A 21,617-nucleotide genomic window follows, 5' to 3' on the forward strand; every position below is an offset into this window, starting at 1 on the left:
GAGACTCCAGACCCATCATAGAAGCTAGTTTGTTGATCTAGGTTTTCACGTCCCATGTTCCTTTTAAGCTACCACAAACTCTTACATTCCTCAGTGCTTTATCTTGTAAGTAATTGACACTACACTTGTGGTTAAGTTATCCCTCACATTGCCTGAACACAGTGTGGACCTGTGGTTTTTATCCAGTCGATTATGCTCTTTATAAGAATCTTCGGTGGATGCTAAAACCTGGGTAAAATGTTGCTAGGGAGTAAGATATTCACATAATCACCAAACATCACCCCACAGATTACTTAGTAAATACAAAGGAATGAAGCTACTTTTACAATGGAGAAACTGAATGGATATCAACCTGAACAACTGATCAAATTTAATGCCACTAATAATCAGACAAAACAGTATTCGTGGGCCCTTTAATGGCAAGGGACTGAAAAGGAAATCATCACCCGTGTTAAGAATTCCAGCCAAAAATATTTAACCTGAATGTAATCATGAGGAATGAATCAGACAAATTACAAATTGAGGGACATTTTGCAAAACAACTCTCAAGACTCTTCAGAAAATGTCAACATCATAAAAGACAAAGAAGACTGGAACTGCTACAGATGAAAGGAGCCTAAAGAAACATGACAAGTAAATGAAATGCATGATCCTTGATTGGATTCTGGATTTTTTTAAAAAGTGCTATTCTGAAATGACATAATTGAGACATCAGTATTAGACAATACTGTTTAAATGTTAAATATACCAGGTATGATAATTATATTGTGATTATAAAGGAGAATGTCCCTGTTTTAAGAAGATATATGCTTAAGTATTTTGGGGGCAAAATGTCCTGGTATTTCCAATTTTCTCTCAAATGGTACACAATAAACAAATGGTACACAGTAAACGAACAACAAAAACGATCTAGAGAGAGAGAGATGAAGAAAATGTGGCAAATTTTCTGGGGTGCCTGGGTGGCTGTCGTTAAGCGTCTGCCTTCGGCTCAGGTCATGATCACAGGGTCCTGGGATCGAGCCCCACATCGGGCTCCCTGCTCTGTGGGAAGCCTGCTTCTCCCTCTCCCACTACCTCTGCTTGTGTTCCCCTCTCTCGCTATGTCTCTGTCAAATAAATAAATAAAATCTTTAAAAAAATTTATAAAAAAAAATGTGGCAAATTTTCTATAGGTTTGAAGTTTTTTTTTAAATAAAAGGGAAAAATTTTTGAGGTTGATTTGCATAAACATCAGTTTTAATAGCTACATAGGGAAAAAATGAATGCAATGATTTTGGTGGACTATTTGTTTTCTATTGTCTACTCCATGAACAGGCAGATACTTCCATTTTTAATACATGAAAAAATAACAGGTTTTTGCTACTTCTAGATTGGTGTTTTTAAAGGGGTGAGATCCAGAGGCTGCAAATCAATCTCTGTGTGCGTAACAGCACATTCTCATACAAATTTTTATTTGTAAACACTACATGGATAAGAATTACCTACAATTTGAACAATATTATACTAAATTTTAATATTCCATTTCTGTCCAATTCAGTTATCAACAAAATAGCAATAGCCAAAGGATCTAAAACCTTAAATAGCTGTCCTTATTTTTCTTTGTCCTTAAAGATTTCACCTCTTAAGAGTCACAACCTTAGAAGTTTAGAGCAGCAGTTCAATTATGGTGCTTTTAGTGTTATGCGAACATTATATAGGTTACATCACAGCTGCTTAGCCTGCAGTGCTTAGAAACTAGCCAGGTGGGACTGGAACATCTGGGTTGCACTCAAATACCACCAGGGACAGATTCCAACATCTGGTGCCATTTCTGAATTGTCTTATCGCTGCAAGACATTCTGCCCCATCTGCTACACTCAACTGGGTTAATTAAACTAGAACCATCTTCCCTTCTTAATAAATGGCCAGCAGTAATAAAAGGAACAAATCAGTTTCTGATACATGTGTACTTGGTATTTCTTTTTAATGCACATTTACTGTAGTCAACTATCAGCAAGCATAACAAATTTCTCATTTCTTTACCTCATTACAGATGCACATATTCACATCTATCCTCACTCACCATGAACTAACTCCCACCAAGGCCAAGGTTCTCAATTCCTACCAACACTACAGTTCATCTGGCTACTTTCACTTTATCCAAAGAATAACATCACAGTGATTTATTTTTCTCTTCTTTAAAGATACAAAATCATGAAAAAATGTGGTGAGGGGCATAAGAGATCAATGAGCTATATTTTTAAACTATATAAACAAGCACATACATTAATAAAAACTAGGAGGGACATGAATGTTGCAAACAGTTGCTGCTTTATATTCATAAATTTGTCTTCTGTATTGTTCCTTCATGTTAAAAATATTGATCAAAGTATACTGTTAGGTAACAGAATGACAGTTAATCATTTGCTAGAACACTAAGCGATTTGAAAATTGGGGATTATTTTAATTTGCTTCATCCAGCAGTGAATAGACATCAATATGTAATTTATTATGCTAAACAAGTTAGGGATTTTCAAATCTTATCCAGTCTGGGCTACAAAGAAAGTGCATGATGTAGAAAAAGGCACTTGAATACTACAGGATCATAACTTCAAACAGGATAAGATACTTTACTTTTGTCATATCCTGATTTAGTATTTCAGATAATTACCTACTTTGTTACTCCATTGCTTTACCTTCTCACATCTGAACTGAAGTTATATTGTATTCATAACTTATCTACAGCAAATATTATACCTCTCCACCCATACTATAGGGAGTTTGATTTCAACATAACCAATTTAAGAATACTGCAAGTAAAGAATGGAAACACACATAATATTTTACAAATAGAAGCCACCTTTTCTTGAAAAGGACTTAAGTTTTCTCTAATCTTTTGAGGTGCCACAGATTATGCTTCTCCTTGGGTTTTACACAATATGATCTTTGAAAACGGTCTCAAACTATCTCAGTAATTTAAAATCTCTTTATTTCTTTTAGGAAAAGTTTCTCTCTCCTAGGAGGAGAGACATATGTGTGATGTTACTCATACCAATGCCTTAAATTCAACAGAAATTTTCTATACTGAAGCATTTTCCCAGATAACTTCAATCTAAGGGAATTTAAATAAAAGAGTGTACCAAAAATTGCTGCATGTGGAAGATTGCTAAATTTCACAAGAGCTATCCTTCAAGATTCCCACATGAGAACTGTCATTATAAATGAACCATTTCCATCTGCCTTTTCAGGATAGCAAGGAGGTTATTTACAATCACCAGCTGGGAACATGTATTTTCCAAAGCAATACTGTGAACAGGAAAAATATAGCTGAACTGACAGTGCTTAAACTTCAAATGAAAATTTTCTTCAACAAAGAATTTAATCTAGATTACCTTATAAAAAACTTGTGCAATAATTCTAGTAAATATAAAAGAACTGACAATGCAAAAAAAATAAACGTATGACAAAGATTAATATATAATACATATATACGTGAAGTTTATATATAAAACACTAAGGATAAAAACCCCCACTAAAAGAAATGGACAAAGGAACATGAAAAGATAAGTTACAATTGGCCTATAAGAACAGCAAAAGTATTCAAACTCAGGCATCAAACGAATGCAAAATAAAATGAAATACTATTTTCTCCTTACCAAACTGGATGGTTTTGAAAGATGCTACTCCACTACTGTAATAGAGAAAAATTCGGAAAAAAACAAAACAAAACCTAATACCCAAAAAATAAGAGACTATTTGGTTAAATAAATTACAGCATATCCATACAATGTTAAGATATAAAGCAATTACAAGTCTGTAAAAGAATACCAACGATCATAGGGAAACGGTCATGAGAACTTGGGTGAAAAGCAGTTCACAGAAAAATAAAAGCCTTATCAAAAGCCTGAAAAAGATCTGCCATGTAATAAATGCTTAATATATTGACTGAATATATAGAAAGTGTACTTAAAAAAAGAGTATTCACTCAAATTATTATGCATCCAAGTCATGGTGAATCACTTGTTTTCCGTCAAATTTCTAAAATGAGCATGCATGACTTTAATTAGTGAAGAGAATATGTTAAAAAATTTTATTTTTAGTAAACTTGGCTTAAATTAGAGACAACCCCATGGAAATTCTAACATATAAGTCAGTATACTGAATATGTAAGAATGTGGTTCATATTCATGGTAAATATCCTCAACTAATTTTTGTGATTACTAGGTACAAGGCAACAGGTTCAAATACAAATGTAATCAACATTTTGGATTTGACATACCTTAATCTTTAAAACAATTTTTAAACTAAAAAAAAAAAAAAAGAATTCAAAACATATTGCAAGTCATGTAATGGCCCTCTATTTGTACTGACTAAAGTGTATTTTCTCTTCAACCTCATTTATTGTACTAGAGATAACTTATGGAATAGTATGTCAGTCAAGACCTAAATTCCTTAATTAGAAAGGGACAAAGGAGACAATGTGGCCTTTTACAAAGGTGAGATACAGTAAAAAAATGAAATGGGATGTTTTTGGCATTCTAGTTTTAACTGGCCTATTTTCTAAATACTGTAAAATTAATTCATTTTTAAGAATATTTACTTAGAAATGTACTATATGTAAAAGCCACCAAAATATCCTTATAGTGCAGATTTTAAAAGAACATCACCATAGTGGTGATGGATTCTTGATGAATGGGTTTCACATGTATATTTTAAAACTGGGTAGATATTCTCCAATGATTTTGCCACACATACTTTTGAAGATGTTAACAAAAGGATGTTGTAACATATTAAAAAAAAAAAAGAAAATCTGAGCATATTCTCAGAGGAGGTATTTATCTGGTGAGAGGTACAGAGGCCGCCTTATCTGCTTAGGTTTACAGTTCATGCCCATATTACTTGCATGATGGTGATATTTTAAGTATAGGCACATCTGGTAAATGACACCCAAATGGTATGCCAAATAGCAATGCTTAATATGGTAAATTCTTAGACTTTTTCATGTGTAGATGCTGGAGATTTAATATCCAATAGTTTTTCCACTGCTCAAGTCAATTTAAAATACCTTACTAAAGTATTTAAATAGAGATTTGGGGTAACAAATTTATGTCATGACTGGAGGGGATTTTACACAAACTGGGTAAGCATACTGTTTCAAACATAAGAGAACTTTAAAAAATAATTCTGATGTAGACCCATATTCAGTTTGTTTTTAGAGAATATTATGATAAAACAAACATTAAGGCAAGAAACTTCTCAGATTTCATTCAGACTTTGTCTCAATTACTGTATTAATATTAATTGCTATTTCTATTTAATTAGTCAATCTAACTGTCTGCACTGAAGAAAAAGCACTCAACAGTTTCTTGCCAAGCGAAGGAAGCATGTTGGTTATTTAATAATTCTCTCTGTTCAAAGCAATCTTGGTATCACTGAAGAAAAAAGTTACATCACTCATCTGACCTTCCTAGTTAATTCTTCTCTGATTGCTCCATTAAAACTTTTCCACAGATGCATGAAAGGGGCTCCTTAATATTTCATGCCAGGAAGTCCAAAATAGTTGAAATTCTGTGACACTATGTCTGTATTATATGACTACACACTAACTGTTAATACTACAGTTAAGATTTTATTTTTATTTATTTATTTTTTAAAGATTTATTTGACAGAGAGAGAGAGCACAACCAGGGGGAGCAGCAGTAGAGGGAGAGGGAGAAGCGGGCTCCCTGCTCCGCAGGGATTGATGTGGGGCTTAATCCCAGGACCCATAGAGCATGACCTGAGCTGAAGGCAGACGTTTAACCACCGACTGGGCCACCCAGATGCCTCTACAGCTAAGATTTTATTTTATTTATTTTTATTTTTTTATTTTTAAAAGATTTTATTTATTTATTTGACAGAGAGAGACAATGAGAGAGGGAACACAAGCAGGGGGAGTGGGAGAGGGAGAAGCAGGCTTCCCACGGAGCAGGGAGCCTGATGCGGGGCTCGATCCCTGGACCCTGGGATCATGACCTGAGCCGAAGGCAGACGCTTAACGACTGAGCCACCCAAGCGCCCCTACAGCTAAGATTTTAAACATACAAAAAGACACCAACATAAATTGTTAAACTAATGTAGTTGTTTGTAACCTTGGGCATGACAGTTCAATAGAGTTTACAGAATAATTTTAGGAACAGTTAAGAGTTATAGAAAAAAGGGAACAGGAACTGAAGAAGCTCAGAAACTGGTTGAACCAGATGCCCCATGAAGTTCAATCCCAGTCCAAGAATTTTATGATAGTGGGCAAGGAGAAGAAGAAAATAACAGAAGACTTTCTATTAATTACATGTACTAAACTATCAATGAAAATCACAGGCTTCCATTTAAGCACTAATATAAATTTTAAAACAATTCACTTTTGAAAAATCACTATACACATTGAGGAACAATAGATTTACTTTGTACATTATTCATACACCACTCTTACCATCTACGTTTTAATGTGAAATAAACTTTAAACAGGTTGGGAAAGATCATCTTTAAATAGAAGTTGTATTTCTTAAGCTGTTTTGACTTGTAGCACAGGACTTTATTAGAACTCCATAATCATCAAATGCAACCTAAAATGCCAATTTTCTTGAAAACAATATATAGGGAATTACTCAAATCAAATCTGGCATATACTGAAAATCTAACTGAAGAAGTAATTAATCCTATCTCTATGAAAATCTTGGTAAAGAGACTACTGTTTTGCTATGGCCTCCTTAAAATATGTCAGGTAGGTGGTTACGTACTTTCATATGTGACTCTTTGATTAAAGATTACTTCTTCCACCTGACCTTCCCATGAGGACAAGAACTTTGTTTCACTAAGCATTATACCTCAAGCACGCAGACCAGTGTCTGGTTCAATAAATACTTGTTAAATAACTGAGTAAAAAGCTTAAATGAATTCTACTATAGCTGATGTTGAGAGCCAGAATTAAGATTTAAGGAAAGACAGTAAAATGGGCAGAGCAGTACATTTTGTTTATAGAGAAAGCAAGGGACCCCATTCAGCACTAAGAAATTAAGGAGAGACAGAGATACTACTGAATTATTGGTCAAATATTTAAGCACTCCTCTTTACTTTAGGCAATTAAACAATTTTTCCCAAATAATGCTCAAGGGTCACTAATTTCACATTAAAAATAAATCCAATGCAAAAAAATTTTTCATTCTATCCTTTATTTGGCATTTTGAAAAATTACTCTGAAATCAAGGTTACTGAAAAGAAAAAAGCCAATGTGGAAGCTTACCTGTCGATTGGCTGGTGCCATCAAACAGATCAACAAGGTCACCAGATGACTTGCTGCTAGGCACTGAAGTCTGAAAACACACACAGAACCTTAAATAAGCTTAGAAAACAAATTTCTACTGTTTTCTTAAACCTGCTCTAGTCATCTCTGATTCTCAACTTAGACACAAATACCCGTAACATCTTAATAAGGGTACATTTAGTTTTCTGAAAAAAGAGAAGTGACCTTGAAGTCTTATGCAGAGATTGTTATTTTTAAGTAATTCTATCCCTAGCACTGTAAAATCCCTAACATCATCTACACTGTTTTCCCTAACTCATTTCTTTTCCTACTGCATTTCACTCTGGAAAACATACCTTCCAGTTCCCACTCAAATCTTAATGCTATATATCAGAATCATTTGAGAAGAACTAAAAAATACTCATGCCCCAGCCCATCACAACACTGAGTCACACCTGCCCGGGGTGGGATCTTGGCCTCTACAGGCTGACAAAGCTCCCTTGAGAATTCCAAAGCATAAGAAGGTCTGAGATCCATTGGATTAGAGACCAAGATCCTAACCAGCTCTAAAACTCTATGATTTTATGATTCTAGGATTCTTTGATTACTATTTGTATACCACACAAGTCATTCTATGTTGTATGACATAACTTCACATCTAATCGCTTCACATTTAGTTCCCAAACTAAAATGTGGGCTGGAGTTTATGATTTTTCTCTCCCCTATAGTCCTAAGTACCTTGATGCAAATGTCCTATATGTTCAATACATATATGATAATTAGAACGAATTGCTAGGCAACAGGGAAACACTGTAAGTTCCTAGGCATGTTAATTTGAGCCCTGAAGATTAAAATACTATATGCTGGTTCAAAAAGGCTTTGTGATTGAAAGAGATCAAAGCAGTTGAGTAACTTTCCAAAAACTCTGGCCTTCTAGACATTATTTTTGTAGTTTTAAAAAAAAAAAATCACAAAGCTTACACTATCAATGTAAAATATTTATGGCAGAGTGACATGTATTTAGGCTGTATTTCAAACTGCTATTTAAAATCTTTTAACATACAAAAATTTTAACTTATTGTTAAAAAAAGTTACACAGTTTGGATGATTTTCCTTGTGCAACCTGACACGAATTCTCCTTTTAACAGCCATATGTATTCAGGTTTTAATTATGACTATCTACCAGATCCTGCACAGCCGTCAGTAAGCTAACTATACGTATAGCAGGGGAAATCTAAGACCACAAAGAACTAACAAAGCCATTTCCCCTCTTTAACTACAATTAAAGTTGAGTTTTAATTGAGGTTTTCATCAAAACTAACAAGATGGGTGCAATTATACACAGAAGATATTTGGCAAAACTTGACAGAGAACCTGTTCTTGCCACTAAGTATGACTAGCTTTATTTTTAGAGTTAACTACAATCTGCAGGATACATTAGAAAAATGTTTTCCCTAGCTTTTTGCTACTTCTGATGCAAAGACACAAGCTGGGTAAACACTAGTAGGGGAGACTGACAAAACACTAGCTTGTGGCCAGGTATCTAGTAGGTGGATTTCATTTCTGTGGGTGAATAAAAAACAAATGAAGAAGGCAGTGCTGCTACCGATCAGTAGTGAGGCAAATAAGCCTCCCTTCATAGGCAACATCTCTATATAAAAATGAGACTATTTCCCCTATATATCTAGTTGGTCCTCTTCTGTCATTTCTTACAACTTCTAAATAATCTTGTTTTCCTTAGTGAATCTCATTGTGTTTGACAACCAGTGATGGTGTGCAGAAAGAAACAAATGCACTACATTCTGATTCGCCACTGTTCCTAAACGAACCCAAAGTGTCATTTCTACTTTCATAGAAAGTGCATACACAATCATGCAGCAATTGGACAGGTTTCCTCCCCCAAAGAGATTTCTTATTATTAATGACTCTGAGTAATACAGGTCAGACGATCTATAATTAATATGATTGCCTAGGAATGCCCAAGCCTACTGCAGTAATTCTAGAAGTAATCTGTAAGAATAAAACTGTGTATAGTGTGTAAACTCATGCCTTTCCCACCTTAAGTGAAGACTGAGGTGTATGAGTTGAAGCATTCTGATCTGGACTTGCTTTGTCCCCTGTGTAATGTGCTGCTGCTCCAAGATCAATGGTTTTAGAAGGATTTGCTGTGCGCTTGTGTCTGGTTGTGGTGGTCTCTGTGGCCTGTGTGATATGGATATGCTTTGTCGTCACAGTCTCCTCTTCATCTTTGAATTCACCTTTGGGAGATCTGCCTCTTCTTGCTTTCTTTTCCTCATCACTGTCGCTAAAAGATATTAAAAATGAAGCAAAATAATAAGACTAGGGGTTATTTTAAAATGGAGCCCTCAGTGATTTGAGCTAAAGAATTTCAAATGCAGTAACTCCAAAATTCCATACTCCAACTATTTGACAGGGATCAACAGAATGTTATCTAAGCTATCTGAATAATGATATGTATGTGTTGGGGAGGGGAAATGGGAACCTGCTCAATTCCCTAGGTAAGTCTAAAACACTGCTACAAAAACATATTCACATAAATGTGTACAAATAAAAAAAGTCTGAAGTAATTCAAGTGTTTATGTATTATAGATTTAAAGCTTAATTAAAAAATAAAATATCAGAATCAACTGATGAGATCCCGTGAGCTCAAACATCTGCATTTGATGACCATTTTCTTGAAATGGACTGTGTGCAAACTATAGTCCCATTTAAATAACAATTCTGTCACTGACTCATATACTCATACAAATACATAATAAAATATTACAATTTCAGTGGACACTGAAATTTCAACACTATCCTAACTAAATTCAAATGACTAAATGCTCACCTGTAAATGCAAAAAAATATGAAGTATTGCACTTTACAACAACAGTGCTCTATTTTACTATAGTATAAGGAGATCAAACTTATACCTTACTAATTGCTTTACAGGAAAAAGCATATTTAAAATAATTCCTTTTTCAGCATACTCAAAATTTTTTCCCTTTTTTAACAGGGCAAAAGAAAAACATACATAATAATAATAAAACTGGATTTTTCATATGCCATGAATTTAAAACATCAGCACTAATTTGTTCTTCAGTAATAAAGCATTGAGGTTTTTTTCTGGTGCAAGCAGGACAGAGAGAAATTACCTGAAATATGCTCCATTGCTTGTATTACTTAATTTTAGAGTAGATGGTTTAATTTATAAATATTCTGCAATAAAACAATTAAAATTCTCCTTAAAACTATACTAATTTATCCCAGACAAATCTACAGCAATTTCTACTTAAATATAAATCAATTTGGAACCTCTATTAATCAAGGATCAAGAAGAGCGTCTCACATAGAGCAAAAGGGTTAAATGTATTTTTATCTATAAGCATTTTAGGGAATCTACAAGTTCCGATTAAGTGTTCAGAAGCCCTTGTCTCTTACCAATTTCTCAGCAACAGATGACCTAAAGATTCCCACCATCAGCCCTATAAGTAAAACTAAAATTTCTTACCTTTCTGATGTCCAATTTGATTTCAGTGCAAGGTAATTTCTTTATACGCTGAGAATATAAAACTGACTAGCATACAACAAAATGGAAGCTTCATATCTGATCAGTGTTCAAGAATTCCTGAATCTAACAATGAACTAATAATAAGTCTGACAGTTTGGTAAGATGCCAGAGGTCACATGCAACTTTGTCTAAAAGTCTACTCTTTTTTCACAAATACTCAAAGACGTAAATTCCCTGGTGTGTTCTTCAGTTACTATGATGAATAATACACACTATATTTTTACTCTTTTAAACCCAAATACTCTATATAAAAGATTTAGGAACTCTAGCAGAACCTGTTGTAGAGGTAACATTAAAAAAAAAACCAAAAAAAACAGAAAAACAAGGGAGAAATGGGAAAAAAAAAAAAGACAAAGCAAAGAAAGAAAAACTGAGGGTGGTAGGGCAAAGGAACAACACAAGAATGTATATAGATCTCTAACCAGCCTACCTAACTGATCTCCAAATCTCTTCAGGAAATAGCAACAGATTATATGGCCACTATGTTTTCTAAACCAAACTAAAAACATAAATACACAGGCCACGAGAACAATAATGAAAGAAAAAATAGAATATTCACAGAATATTTGAGTAGGCACAGTTTCCCAGTTTAGTGTTTATTATTATAACATACATACTTTTTAGTATAAAAGAGCTAAAAATGTAGTAAAATATCTATTTTACAACTACATTTTTAGCTCTTTTATACTAAAGAATGAAAAGTAAATTCTGGTTCTTCAAAGATCATATTCCAGAAAGTCTTGAAAAAGACAGGCATTTGAGAAATTCAATAAATACAGAAACATACCGAAGACACTAAACAAGTATTTTAAAATTGTTTCAAAATTATATTTTTATTTTTACTTCTTTTTAGTGACCCCTAAATCTGAACTATTAAGACTTTTTAAGGAAAAAAAAAAAGAGAGAGATGGTACTTATTACAAGAACTCACTTGAAGGAACAGCTCCATCACTATTACTTTAGTTAAGTTCCACATAGCCTGATTAGGCATCAGGTTTTACTTCTAAAAGTAAGGGTAAAATCCTTGATCTAGCCTATCTAAGAGAAATACTCTGAGGCACAAATGACAAAGAACTTGTAAAACTTGCCTTGCAAATGAAGTGCCATATATATGTATGTGTGTGTGTGTATATATATATATATATATATATATATATATATATATATATATATACACATATAAATACCCTTTTAACTTTTTATAGTTTATAGCTATATTGGTAGGTAAGAACAAAAAGTGAATGCTGAGAAGTTCTAAGTATTGTTCTACATAAAACAAAACGCAATGCCCTAACATTAGAAAATACAATTTATGAAAACATAGATCTACACTTGAAAACATTTTAGCTTAAAAATTCATTTGGATTATTTTTTCCTGTTAACACTGGCATGAAATCATAATAAAATGTCATAGAAAGAGTTAAATTTCAAACCCTTTAACTTTTGTTTAAACTTATTTAATTAAGTTTATTATTAATAAAGTTCATTATCCCTCAGCAATAACTCAGATGGCTGGGTGATCTGATGCCCAAATGCAAAATGAGCCATGAAAGTTCTTACTGGAAAAAAAATTTTTTTTCAATAAATAGCCTGAATAAAAACATATAGAAAATGTGATCAACTTTAGAAATAAATGGACATAGACAACATGGAAAGTGTATCAATACTAATTACAAATAATGTTTGACCTAGCATCTTAAAAACAGCTGCAGAGTGCTCACATCAGCAGCAAATGCACTAAAGCTGGAACAATACAGAGAAGATTAGCATGGTCCCTGTGCAGGGATGACATGCAAATTCATGAATCATTCCATATTTTTATACAGGGCATTTTTAGGGCAGTGCAACTATCCTGTATGGTTCTATAATGGCGGATATTATGCATTTCTCAACTGCACAACACAGTGAACCCTAATGCAAACAACAGATTTTAGTGAAGAACAGCATATCAATATTGGCTTTCAATTGTTAATAAATGTACTACACTAATGCAAGATGTTAGTAACAGGAGAAATTGTGTGTGTGTGTGTGTGTCTGTGTATGTGCGCACACGCCCATGCACAAATTGGGGAGTTAACAGGGCAACTCTGTTACTTTATGTACGATTTTTCTGTGAACCTAAAACTGCTCTATTAAAGAAAATCTATTAAGAAAAAAGAAAAGCTGAACTTCAGATAAACAAAAGCCCAGCTGCATAAATTTAGCACCCTTTCCAAGACACCCAGGAGACAAAGTGTTAATACCTGCATCTTTCTGGAGAGTCTTCTCTATCTTTCCTCCGGAACTTGCTGATGGTGTCATCAATTGTGCTTCCAATTTTATCACTCAGTTCACCTAATTTATCACTGAATGGAAAAGCACTCTTGTTTTTATCCCACTCTTCATCCCATTTTGATTTGGGTTCAGGATCATATCTTTCACCTATATAAAGCATTAAAAAGAAAAGCAACTCTAAGGACATTAAATTCAAAAGGTGTCTACAGTCCTTATTTCTGAAGCTTTTCCTCATAATAAAATAGTTTTCAAAGGAAAACAGAAAGCTCCCACAGTGCTGAATCAACACAATTACAGCAAGGCACAGCATGTAGTGCCAGTCATTAAGTGGCAGGAATGCAGATTCAAAAGCTTTTGTTTATGAAAACTTACACAACCTTAATGCACAGTACAGCATATAAGGAAGTTCTTAAAAGAGTAGAGGAAAACACAAAAACCAACACAGGCTATATAAGCCAAAGAGAAATGGAAATCTTTTTGTTTTTACAAAAGTCACATAATGTATTATATTTCATTCCTATCTCTTAATGGTTCTTCAATTATTAGAGAAGTATTGGGATAGCAATAGTCTCTTTAAAAACACCTACTAAAGGAGACAGCACTCTGAATGCTACATGTCCCGATATGCTGTAAATATGCTGAAAATAACTGTCATTCTTTAAGTGTCAAACTAGAAAAATAACTCAATGGATTTCACGGCATGGGAAAGCATCCTTTAATTATTATAAAAAGAGAAGAATATTCTTATCACCCGACACACCAAACTACACAGACTAGAATCACGAAATATGCTCAAGCAGTTCAGAATAGTGATGATCTACTCAAACACCAAGTCTAAACATATGCTGGGATGGCAAAACCTAGGGAGACTCTGTGTGAATCTGAGAATGAAAAGAATAGATCATGGCAGTAAACAAAACCCCCAAAATGTCAAAATTTGTTTTAGACCTTGACCTTGGCGGCCTAAAGGAGAGAGAGGCATTCTAAGCACTAAACAGAACCTCTCCATTTCCACATCCAAACTCAATCAAAAAGACAAGAGTAGAAGGTACAGAGAGAAATCAGATGAGATTAAAAAGAAGAAAACAATGAAAACTAAGGCAGGCTGGAGAGAAAAGGGAAAGTGCAATGAGAAATAACAAAATAATCAAAAGGTGGCTGAGCCTGTGTGATGAACTTTTGTGAACAAGTTCTGCTGGCTAACAAGCCCTCTGGAGATCAGATAAAACCATTTTGCAGAACTGCCTGCTAAAACTGCAAAGCCAAAATTTTTGTAAGAGGATTTTAAAATATGTCCACTAGATCTGAAAGTGACCATCAACTTAAAGAGAATATGACAAAATTTTAACCAGATGGTTTTATAAAGATGAGTGGTTTTCCAATAATATGAATGTACATTTCAATGAAAATGTGATAAACTAGACTTTGAAAAGACAAATTTATAGGAAAAATGAAAGCAGATGAAAACAAAACTGATTAGTGTGATGGATATCCTACTAAATGAGTGTCAAAGATACTGGATTACTGGCAAGACACCATCTAAGGTCAAAATGAAAAGACATAAAATAGCTAAAGTTGATTAGTTAAACCTTTGAACAATATATATAACATCACAAATAATTTAAAAGAATGTGATGCAAATACATAAGATGTTCAACTCTCCCTCTAAGGCAGATGTAATTAGTTCACAGTGACTGAGTCTGAGAACTTACTCATTTTATAAATTTATCTAATTACATATTGTGCTGGTAAAAAGAGGGTTACAAGCAAGTAGAATGAGGAAATGAGTTGCAAATAGCAATTTCTCCTCAAAACACATTAAACTGCTCTACTTTGAAAAAGCTAAAGAATAAAATAACTACTTAGGCAAATAATCCAAAAACTTGTTACTCCCCTAAACAAATAAAAACTCCAAAACATATTTACATGATTTAAGAGAAATATTTTTGCCCAATTCAAGAATTGACTTTTTGTGATGCTTAGTCATAAAAGAAAGGAATTTTCCTGTTAAAAACATCTTTTAATAATTAAGTACAGTATTTTTTCTTTGAGAGCAAAGAAGCAAAGGAGCAAAGATATTATTTTGTAGATAATCACAAGATAAGAAATAGAAAATTTTTACGCGGTTCCAGTGCAGGAGTTCTGAGATCCCAGTGTAATCTAAATATAAAAAAACTCAGATATGGGTGTGGGGAGCTGGGAAGTCCCAATCTGTGGCTAAGTATACACAGCACTAGCCTGTCTATGGATACACAAAATGACCAGGGGATGGTCAGAGCTTACAGAAGACAGAATGAGTCCAAAGGGACATGCTGTTAACAGCGAGTTCTTATTTTCTGTGCCTGTTCCAAGTACCTAGTGATCTATTTTGGGGAAACTATATTAGTACATTAAAAATAAACATAGCGATCAATGTTCTAGCTGCTCTTAAATGTGTTAGGAACAATAAAGTGATAGGCCTAAGTGAAAAACTGATGATACTCTCACCTTTTTCTATGTCAAATTAAAGTATTGCTTAATTAAGGGAAGAGAGGCAGAACTAACTTGTAGGAAGCTTAACTATTTTTGGCTCAAAATAGAGCTAATTTGTTTCAAATGGGGAAGATGAAGCTCTTCAAACTTTATATTTTTATGCTCTAAATGGTGAGGTAGAGAAATCCTTTTTTCTTTTTAAAAATGATAATTCCAAGAGGGAAGGGTATATATCTGTTTAATTCTCTGTGTCAATTTAAAGTTTAGAGTCATTTAATTAACGACCAATGGTTAAAATCATATTCTTGAACCCACAAAAGTAAAAAATAGAAAAGAAGATTCCTAATATCCATATAATAGGAGCCAAAATGAGTACTTCATATCCTTTAGTATTCTATTTCGGGGAGGGGGGAGGTATTTTGGTCTTTCGTATTTCAGTGATTCTTAAAATACACCCAGGAAGCTAAATGAATGCTTAGGTGTCAGTTTGTCTTTGATACTCACTATATCTGAATCCTCCAACACTGTCTGAGGAAACCCCAACATATTTGTCTTTGTTCTTCTTTGCTTTCTTTCGCTCCTCACGAAGCCTGTCGTCATCCTGGGCAAATTCAACCAATTCTTTCACCTTCTGGCGAATGTTTATACCTTGATCCTTGCCATGCTCATCTGTGAGGATGGTAAGGGAGAAACAAAACCTTAAATACTCAATTAATAAGTATCAAACCCTTTAACACAAAAAACAGACATGAAAATTTCAACATTAAAAAACCAACTTCAATAATTAAAATTAACAAAAAGAGGCAAATAGTGCTATTGAATTTTATCATTTTCTCATCAGCAAATTCTAAGTCTTGGGATGCAATTCTGGCTTGTAAGATGAATTAACAAGGACTACAGATATTGGTGCTATGCAAGATCAATGAAGGATCTCCTAAAAAGCATTACTAATGATGACCATAGGAAAAAGACTTATATCCATAAATGTTTTCTTTTCCTACATTATTTTAACAACAACAACAAAAGATCCACTTTAACATTTTAATGACTAAAATATACTCAAATGCTTTGGTTTCCCCAATACAAGTTTGGAAATACTAATTACCAGAATTTAGTGTAGCTGAAAAACTGAATTTTTAAAGTGCTTTCAACTGGGGTACACTACAAAATGAAATGTGGTTTATTCTGTATCCTCGTTCACATTCAAAACACACTCTGGCCTTGCTGCCTTTGCACAGTAAATATTATTTGGTGGGAGGAAAAAAAAAACCCAGCTTCAAACAGATGTGTGTGTTTTGGAGCTCTAACCTTTTCTTCCCATATGATTAAAGCTATTCCTTTATGGACACCACAGGGGACCAGTCTCCAGTGCATATTTTAATATAAACCCGAACACTCATGTTGTGTTGGTTCTGTTGTTATTAGCCAGTCTTTTCTGCAAGTTCTTGTCTTCACTAATTAATACTCTAGGGCCCCACGTCTTGGATTCTGCACTCGTCACACAACCAGCAATAGTCACATTCTAATTAGAGTGGAGAAGCTTCTAAGCTGGTTCAGGTGACTGACAACTCCAACTACTGTTTTAATTTGCTTATAAGGTTTTTCTATTGCTCACCTACAAAGTGGTAATTTTCCAGGGATCGCAAATCATAAATGTGTTCTCTGGCACTTGTAACAACACGCTCTGATCCATTCCTTATGAGGTAAGCTAGAAGCAGCAATGACTGTAAAAATACAAAGCACCAATGATTTAACAAAATAAATTCTGGTAGAGCTTTGGTAAATGGCTTAAAAAATAATTCCAACATTAGCAAATAATCTTTCTGGGGGTAAGTGAGAGGCAGGGAGAGTTTCTTTCCTGACACTGGACTTTAAATACATGGTCTAAAACTTGTATTATCAATTTGAAATTCCTCTTCTAACCACAGTAAATAATTATAAGCTGTCCACTGGACACCATGTGTCAAAGGATTAAAAAAAATAGCTCTCTAATGTTAAGAAATACCTGAATGTATGATACAAATGAACACTAAGCTTTTAGAAAGTGGCTCAATTTTTACTTTTCATCTGGGCAATACAGAACTGTGAAGTGAATTGTTCAAAATATCAGTTTAAAGAGAACAATTATTTGGTAATTTTATGATCCCATAGCATTTTCCCCAGATCAAATTAAATCTGGAAGTTAATGATGTAACTTTTGTTTCAAAAACTGGCTGCCAACAAATAAAGAGAAAAAAATTTTATGGGGTTTCTTTTTGGGATGAAAATATTCTGGTATTAGGTAGTAGTAACTGCTGCGCAACTTTGTGGATACACTAAAAACCACTGAATTATGCATTGTGACCTTAACTTTGCTTGGAATAAACCTCACATAAAGAAGTATCAACTATTTCATCACAAATATACAAGCTAAGGGAATGACCGTGAATGTTTTTAGAAACAAGTAACATCAAAAACATGGAACTAAATAAAGCACTGCTCTTCAATCCTGAAAGCCAAAATATTGCTTTCAAAGTTTCAAATATAAATATTATATGCCATTTTGAAAACACAGAGAAACTTATTCTGAGTAGCAAGAAAATATGGTGGGTTTGGAAAACATGATGATCTTTAGAATTCCACATTATACGATGAAATCAGAACTAAATGAAAGGAATCCAATAAAAAGTACCCATTTGGAAATTTAAAATGTTAGAATTTTAATATGTTTTAGGATTTCTAATTATATTTTAAACTAACATATTTCTGGTGCAGAATACTGTGTTAATCGCTTCTCGGCCTTTTGGCTAAGATCAAGTGCAGAATACTGTGTTAATATTATTATAAATTAGGCAAATTTTTATATAGAGATGAGAAACCATATTAGACTGTGGTTTTCATCTTAATTGCTCATCCACTTATATACATCCATCTGTAGATTCATTACTTTTGATACGCACAAATATATTTCCAGTAGGAAAAAGTTTAATAAAATGAAAATATTTCCAAGTATTATTAATTTTAAACATTTTACTTTCAGAACAGTTGTTTATGGTGACTAGAAAACAACACACGTAGCAAAGCTACTTCTTTTACCTGTTTAAGAATATTCTGTTCTAGGATTTAATGTCCTTCATAATCACTTATGTATGTATACCTTAAAATTTCAAGCATTTGTTTTCAACATGTCAAATAATAAAAACAAACTGATGTCCATACCTTGTAAACTCTTCTCCAATTTTTTTTGTTGTCTTTTAACATTCGTGACCAAAGCATGTTCATAAGTTCTGGAAATTGTTCATACATAAATGTAGCCCTGAAAAAGAATTTTCCTCAAGACTTTGCAATATATTAATTTTGACAGTAGATGGCAGGCTTGTTCTAAGTTACTGTGTTTTCCCAAAGCTTAAAAAATTTAATAAGCAATTTAATTTAAAAAATTTTGATATGCTTCCATAAAAATATTTTTCTCATAGTTTGTAAAATATGTAGCACACGTATAAACCCCACTAATATCTTTTACAAACCCTTTACTTACCAGGATAGTGGTCAAGATGCTCATCAAAAAAAAAAAATATTCCTAACTTTATTTCAAGTTATTTTATATACATTTATCAAAATTTTATGAAAAGCTACAGTAAGTCTCTAAACCTCATTGAAAAATTTTGTTTTACTTTTTTGAGCTCATTTTTAAGGGGAAATGGACTCTGCATAAAACTTCCTCCATTAGTATCTGAATGATTATGCAAAATTTATATCTGGCAGCTAAACTGTTTAAAACTGAAAGCAAATTTCATATTTCTATGTAAAGATAGTTGGATTCTTTCTGCACTGCTGAGTCAAATTATCACTTACTTGGCAATCTCTCCCATGAGTTGCCCAGAAGGTCCCCAAGGATCGTCATTCGTTGCTTCTCGAACCTTAGACTCGATCTCTGAATAATTCATAACCACATTGGTGCTGCAGAGAAAAAAATGCACGCACATACACACAAAGATTAGCATCAAAACTGAGAAACACATGAAAACTTAATAATGACACTACTGGGTGTCCTAATGAGATACCTCTACATGGTGGGAAAGAAAACATCTTTTGTGCATAAGCTACTTCGAGGACATTATATAACACATTTAAGTTATATTTAAGAAAATCTGACTATTCCATTAGCCTTCCAGAATACAGATAAGAGATTACATTAGAGCTGGCATAAGTCCAGCAAAAAATGGCTTTGGGTCAAATTAAAAAGGAAATTGAACATGCTAGAGTCTATTATAAAACTAAGTTGTCAGTTTTCTGACCAGATCTGGTTTATATGCACTCTTGTTTCCTTACAGAATTTCTGTAAATTAATTAGCAAAATTATATAAGAGCAGAACCTTATTTATATTGCATTAAAAAAAAAGCAATGACAAACCAAAGATAACACTAAAAATATTTAGAATTGCTATGAACATTTAACTGTAATCCCTTGGTCTTTTTTCACTTGTATGTTTTCTATGTCACTAGCCACCATAAGCCTCACTTTTGATGGCTACATAATATTCCAACAGGAAATTGTATGACAACTTATTTAACTTTCACTTAAGACTTCAGCAGTGTCAAGAACACGGGTTCTAGGAGTCAGAAAGATCTGACTCCAATTACTTTGTGACTTTTGGCAAAATTATTATAATTGTCTTAATTTCAGTTTCCTCAAGTGCAAAATAGGAGTAAGTAAGAAGAACACTACCTCAAAGGGTAGCATCTCAAATGGTATCTATTAGCACAGTGTCTGACACACAGAAATTGCTCAATACAGGTTAGCTGCTATTATTATCATCACAGATAATAATCACCTAGTAAGAGGATTTAAAAATATTAAGTAATATTTTTATAAGAAAGAATTAACTTTGGGCGCCTGGGTGGCTCAGTTGGTTAAGCAACTGCCTTCGGCTCAGGTCATGATCCTGGAGTCCCAGGATCGAGTCCCGCATCGGGCTCCCTGCTCAGCAGGGAGTCTGCTTCTCCCTCTGACCCTCCACCCTCTCATGCTCTCTCTCTATCATTCTCTTTCTCTCAATAAATAAATAAAAATCTTTAAAAAAAAAAAAAAGAAAGAATTAACTTTGAAAAGAGTACCTTAAAATTAAGATACAAGATGGCAAAAAGTTCAGTTATTAAAACAGAATTTCCATACTCAAATGGATTTAAGAATTCAGACATTCTGAGGAATAAAATACTGTGAAACTGTGACTTGTAGTAGTATCCATTTGACATCTAAAGCTCCAATTATTATTGAGCACTTGTTCTAATAGATGCCTATGGATACGGTCATTCAAATCTTCCACTTAAAATTAAGCCTTAGAAACAGTCGGGATTTGTTAATTACTACTTCCATATACCCCACTCTTGCTGTATGGTTTTTCAGTTATCAAAAGGTTCTGTTTTTTCAAGTAAGGAAGATTTGACTATAAGTGATATTCAAACCTGTTTCCCAAATATAAAGAAATATAAATTTTAAATTCATTGTGAACATTTCTCTTTCTTTACCTTTTTTAAAGAAAGAGACTAATAAATGGTTTTGGGTCAAATTTGAAAGGAGCCATTACACATATAAATATGACTTGCCAAATCACAGAATAAATCTAGCTTCTAGATTTACATTCAGAAGACTGTTTTACTAAGGAAGAAAAGTGAAATCCTATTACCTTCTTTCAAATTTTGGAGAAAGCTGCCCCTAAAATATCAACTAGTTTGAGAACATAAATAGAAATTGTTTCCCTGTGACATAATTTCCACTGCCTTCTTTAAAAATTAAGGCTATTAATGAATGAATTTCATAAAAACCCAGTAATGATTCTATTGACAATAATTTTATGTATAAATACAAAGGAGTAACATTTTTTTCTAATTTCTTCAACAATGGAAACAAAATAAAATCAAGGCAGCCAATGACAGATTTGCAATTTAAGATGCCACAAAATGATGGATTTCAAAATGCTTTTGTTTATCCTAGTGGCTGAAGAATGCGTGGCTTAGGCAGTTATAAGTGTCAACATGCAGCTGTGGGAATGAACAATA

At 33.4% G+C, this 21,617-nt stretch overlaps 1 protein-coding gene, 1 non-coding gene and 1 pseudogene across 3 annotated transcripts in view; 2 read left to right on the plus strand and 1 right to left on the minus strand.

The window, feature by feature from the left end:
* The window catches only part of CLINT1 (clathrin interactor 1), a 57,593-nt gene that overhangs the window by 8,539 nt on the left and 27,437 nt on the right, over nucleotides 1–21,617 (minus strand). For both annotated transcript variants that reach the window (XM_036096251.2, XM_036096253.2), the window contains 7 exons: nucleotides 19,413–19,517; nucleotides 18,777–18,873; nucleotides 17,194–17,302; nucleotides 16,083–16,247; nucleotides 13,076–13,253; nucleotides 9,317–9,563; nucleotides 7,259–7,328 (listed from right to left, as the gene is read on the minus strand). In XM_036096251.2, coding sequence (XP_035952144.1) covers nucleotides 7,259–7,328; nucleotides 9,317–9,563; nucleotides 13,076–13,253; nucleotides 16,083–16,247; nucleotides 17,194–17,302; nucleotides 18,777–18,873; nucleotides 19,413–19,517 — 971 coding nt within the window. Of the gene's footprint in view, nucleotides 1–7,258; nucleotides 7,329–9,316; nucleotides 9,564–13,075; nucleotides 13,254–16,082; nucleotides 16,248–17,193; nucleotides 17,303–18,776; nucleotides 18,874–19,412; nucleotides 19,518–21,617 lie in introns of those variants that run through there.
* LOC118538347 (U6 spliceosomal RNA) lies at nucleotides 12,546–12,652 on the plus strand. Its single transcript, XR_004918572.1, has one exon. It is a non-coding gene; the product is annotated as a U6 spliceosomal RNA (small nuclear RNA).
* Nucleotides 18,345–18,476, plus strand: LOC118538345 (U2 spliceosomal RNA; annotated as a pseudogene).

Source organism: Halichoerus grypus, chromosome 2, assembly GCF_964656455.1.
Source record: "Halichoerus grypus chromosome 2, mHalGry1.hap1.1, whole genome shotgun sequence".
Classification (NCBI taxonomy): Eukaryota; Metazoa; Chordata; class Mammalia; order Carnivora; family Phocidae; genus Halichoerus; species Halichoerus grypus.